At 37.2% G+C, this 5,059-nt stretch overlaps 1 protein-coding gene across 1 annotated transcript; it reads right to left on the reverse strand.

The window, feature by feature from the left end:
* Nucleotides 1–1,623: 1,623 nt before the first annotated feature.
* On the reverse strand, nt 1,624–4,794 carry LOC127120898 (TOM1-like protein 1). The gene is made up of 3 exons (XM_051051489.1): nt 4,032–4,794; nt 3,627–3,878; nt 1,624–2,274 (listed from the first exon to the last, which is right to left on the reverse strand). Exons 1-3 carry the CDS (start codon nt 4,548–4,550, stop codon nt 1,846–1,848), a joined length of 1,200 nt encoding a protein of 399 aa, XP_050907446.1. The 5' UTR covers nt 4,551–4,794; the 3' UTR covers nt 1,624–1,845.
* Nucleotides 4,795–5,059: the final 265 nt, after the last annotated feature.

A 5,059-nucleotide genomic window follows, 5' to 3' on the forward strand; every position in this document is an offset into this window, starting at 1 on the left:
TCTCTAGTACCGAGTGAATAAGAAAAGAGTGATATGAAAAGAGGCCGATAACATAAGAATAACTAGATACCTAACTCCAAAATTTTAAGCCTGATATCCTAAATTATCCTACCTTGACATGAGACACATTACAATCTTAAAAAGGTCCCAAAAGTGTGTGTTTAAATATGAATTTGATTGATTAAGCTAAAAACTTTACAAACTCATTGTTAAATGCTTTTGTACGTTGATTGTGTGATTACCATATTACATTGAGTGCATATATGTGAGATGAGAGACAAGTTGAGCACTTAGGGGAGTTACCTCATGAGTAGGTCAGAGTCCCATAGAAAAATAATCTAACGAATGGGTTAGAGTCCCATAGAAAAATAATCTAACGAGTGGGTTAGAGGCCCATAGAGGAGTTACCTCATGAGTAGGTCAGAGTCCGATAGAAAAATTGTGATAGAATTTAGTTAACCCGATTGAGCGAAACTCTTATGAAAAAGATCAACATGGTCAAAATTGTGAGTACATATGGTATATGAGATAACAATGAGAAATAGATATTGTCAGCCCAATCTTGATTAGTTACAACCAATATGGGCAAATCCTGTATGCCTTGCACTCTTATGTTTAAGTGTATTCCTGAAGAGTGGAACTGAAAGGGCTTTCGAGGTGATGACCTCAAAGAGGCCTGCCAAGTTATCTGATTGTCGTGTCCATGGAATACAAATGGATAATTGTAGGATGGCGTTGAACGATTCATTTGGGTACATGGTCTCAGTGATTTGACCATGAAGTGTTCAGTCGGTACTTGTTCATGCAGGATGAGTGTGAAATACCTTAATAAGGCCTTACGACCAGACCAAGATGCTTGAGAAACCTTTCAAAATTATATGACCCAAGTCTTGGAATTTTTCCGCCAATCAAGTAAGCAATGTCAATATAGGATTCACACCAAAGAAGTGAAGCACTAGATGAATGTGTTTAAGTTAACAACGATGGACCAAGCTAAGACTAATGAAACTATCAGTAGGCCGAGTTGTGAGTTTCATCACAACGTTGGAAAATGGCTTAGGAGGTGGTGTTTTAGCATTGGAAGTATGCACATACGCACGGATAACTGAGCAATGTACCCCAATGTGCAAAGGTTGAGATGTACCAAGCTAAGACTAATGAAACGCCGAGTTGTGAGTTTCATCACAACCTTGGAAAATGGATTAGGTGGCGTATTAGCAATGGAAGTACGCACGAATAACCCGGCAATGTACCCCAAGGTGCAAAGGTTGTGCATTAGTCTAGCCGCATTATGGATTAGAGGCCATCAAGTCGCTAAGGAAATAAAGAGTAAGAGGAGGTTTAATTAAATTCAAACTCATGTCCTAAAGAGAAACACACTCCTAACCAATTCGAATGAATCAGATAGTCTTTTAGTTAAAAACAAGTCAGCTCTACGTGAACACCCCCAAACCAACCAGAACCTAGTCAAAATAACCCTAATAAAAGTGAGTTAGGCTCTTTAGCAACCCAACTCATTGGGTAGGCCAATTGGCTCAGAGGTAGAAGTTAACTTTGACGGAGGGAGAGAAACAGTAGGACAAGCATCATAGTCACCAAAGTAATAACGGATAAAAAAGAATATGAATAAAACCCATTCTTTCTACAGATCTCCCATCTATACCATTAAAACAACTTGTACACCATTTTCATAACATAAATTGCACAAAAAATGCAAAATAGTAATCATTATAATAACAATGGACCGTGCAATCTGAAATTCAGAAGAAAGTTCACAATCAACAACTACGTATAAAAGTAGTAGCAAGACGTTAATGAAGGTCCAAGGTCGATTAGTAGTGCAGATTAGAAGGAGATGAGATCATCTTTAGAAGATTGCTGCTTCTTTGTGTCATGTCCTCCACCTGATGCATCCCCAACTCTACTCCCAAAAATCATCTCATCAAGATCATCCATCATGTCATCGTTGTTTCCTCCCTGGACACCAGGTCTTGATCCAGCTGGCTTTCTAATCAGGGAGTCCTCTTTAGTATCAAGATTTCGAGGTGACTCGTCTGGCTCAACAGCAACAGGTATCATAGCTGGTTCAGGTTGAAGCGGGGCACCTGGAGGCGGTTTCAACTCTTCATACTTGGTAAGAACCTTCAGAATCTCATCATTAACATTCAAGGCCTCAAAAAGAAGTGCTTCATTGTCCCCAGCAGTTTCGACAATTCGCTGGACAGTAGTTTGGGAGCGACGGCACTGTTGTACAAGTGTGCTGGTCAAATCATCCTGGAGACGAGAAAAGAACACATTTATATTTTAGTAATTTTCTTCCCTAACATAGAAGATTCCCTGGCTAAGAATAATTCCTTATTTAGGGGAGTTTCCCAGGAACAAGTAATACGAAACAATTTTCATTCTGAGAGGCGATCAATTTACACAAATTATACAAGGCCATGATCATATATTAACATTTAGAAATGCATCACATACCAAATTGAAATTGACTATATAAACAATAACAGAAAATATAGCTAGCATCTGTGGACATTTTTCTTCAAAGAACAACATTATACACTTGTAACAGAGAATATCAATAATTATGTTCCCTCAACTATCTCAAAAGAGAACCAATGAGTTATTCCATGTATCATAATAATAACCAACTCAGGGCCAGAGTAAAAAAACCACAACTTATGAGATAAAAATACCCCAGGGGAGGAGTTCAGAAGATAAGTTATCATAAAAATGCCTCATTAAGAACGATTCGGCATCTTTCAACAGATCGTGAAAGGGGCAGCCATTCAGGGTTAAGTGACAAGCTTTTAGGTTTAAAAACCTTCTTCACTGTCATGTGTGAACCTTTGGACACATTATCATGTAATGTAAGAGTAACTAATTATCAAAAGAAAATGATTTGTGACAAACAGCTGATCAATTTAGACAACCAATTATTTCCCTTTCCTATAGGTATTCTGCAAAGCCAAAAGTGAAATGTCAAACGTTCTCATTGAACTTTTAAATGATGCTGTTAGCTGGTAAATAGTGCAATGACCCAACCAATATAATAGGTATAACATCACAAAACTTGAGCGGATAATATGGTCAAAATACTTTATGACCTCTGCCAAGGGGATAATATACCAAGGCTATGTTGGGGGAGGGGGATTCCGCGAGGCTTATAGTTATGGCCACTTTTTCCCTTGCTTGAGACATTCATAAAGTAAGTAGTGTTTGAGAAATTTTATAAAACTACTCAAAAGTCAAAACCCTCTTCTCTTTTACTTGTTTTTTTTTTGGAGTTCCCAGAATTAGAGGGGTTTTGGCTTGCAAACAAGTCAGTCTATTCTTTGTTTCCCCTTCTTCTCAATTCCCAAACCCTTTCATTCTCTTTTCCTCCCAACTCCCAAACAAACCCTAAAAACTCACAAAACACGGACAAAAATAGTTTTCATAATCGAGTCAACAGACTGGCCGCTACACCACATGCCTACACCTACTAGTTCAAAATCAAACCCATGTTAATCCGCAACAGAAACATTACAGTTTAAAAGATTCAAAATCAAGCGAAATCATAACACATGCAACTAATAATACAACAGGACAACACAACAAAAAAAAAAAAAAAAAAAAAAAAAAACCTGCAAAACATCTTGTTGCGGTGAAGACGATAGCACAGTTGAAAGAAGTTCAATGCTATTTCTCGCAACATCAAAGGCTTCCTTTGTCTGTTCTGGCGTAAAACCCTGCACAGTAACATCACGCTGAAACTGGTGTGAAAGATCATCCACATGAGGCAGCTCCGGTACAGAAGCCGACCGCGGAGGAGTGAAAATCGGAGCCAGGCTTTCATTATCACGACCAGGAAACCTAATACCCCTTGATCTCAAACTCTGCAATAACAAAAAAAAAATCATGCTCATAAACAATTGCTACTATCAACAACAGAAATTCAATAAATTCAATAGCACATAATATAACACTATTTGCATCTACTAAATTTGTATCAAAGTTATCAAGATCATTATTGAAAAGCAAAAACGAACCTTATAGGTTTCTTCATAAACAGGTAGATAACGAAGTTCACCAGTGGACTCACCCCAAGCTTCAATCATCATCAAAGCTTTATTCCGATTATTAACAACAGTTTGAGGATCATCAATAAGTCTAACCATGTCATCAAGCACTCTCTCAGCAGCAACTTCAGAAAACGCTTTTTCACAATTCTTAACAATAGTTTCAATCAAAACCAAAGCCAAATACTGAACCCTAGGGCTTTTAATCACGATCCGCTTCTTAATTCCACGGATCAATTCAACACTATTAACTTTCTCGGTGTTAACCAGGTCACATAGATCAAGATTCATAGCCCAATCAGGCTCTTCGTGTGCCTCTGATGTTGCGTCTTCAACGAGCTTATCCACTTGGTTCGGACCTTGGAAGAATTCCTTCACCTTGAAACTCATCGATGTCATTCCTTCAGTCATCTTCCGGCCAACTTCTACACCGCCGATTTTCAACTTTTCGCCGAACGCGTTCACTTTTTCCATCAAATTGTCACTCATTTTTTTCTTCTTTCAGTTTGGAATTTCGATATACAAAGAAATGAAGGAAGAGACTGAAACAAAACAATCGAAACAATGAAGTTGGCTTGGAATTGAAGAATTGAAGGTTGAAGAAAGAGAAGGGTTTGGTGTAAAGTAGGAAAAACGCGTAACGGCGTATGAACTCAGTTAAGTCTTGGAGAAGAGTCTTTGTTCTCTTTCCTTAACTATGCTTTCTCTCTCTCTTTTTTTAATTCCTATTACTATTTTTAATTCTTTTCTAAACACATGAACTTTTTTTATAAGTCGTTAAAATAAAGACTATTTTTTTTCAAATTATAATATTATAAAAGATTAAAATTTCAAAAAAAAAATTGGTGCAGTAGGAAAAGGAAAGAAAAAAATTAAAAAATATAGTTTTATTAGTGTTGGTGAGAAGAGTGATGATTTTACGAGGTTTTACAAAAGTCCCTAGTACACTCGCTTCCAAAACAAATTTTTTGAAGAAAAGTTGGAGTGAAAAAACATTT

Source organism: Lathyrus oleraceus, chromosome 2 (genome assembly GCF_024323335.1).
Source record: "Lathyrus oleraceus cultivar Zhongwan6 chromosome 2, CAAS_Psat_ZW6_1.0, whole genome shotgun sequence".
Lineage (NCBI taxonomy): Eukaryota > Viridiplantae > Streptophyta > Magnoliopsida > Fabales > Fabaceae > Lathyrus > Lathyrus oleraceus.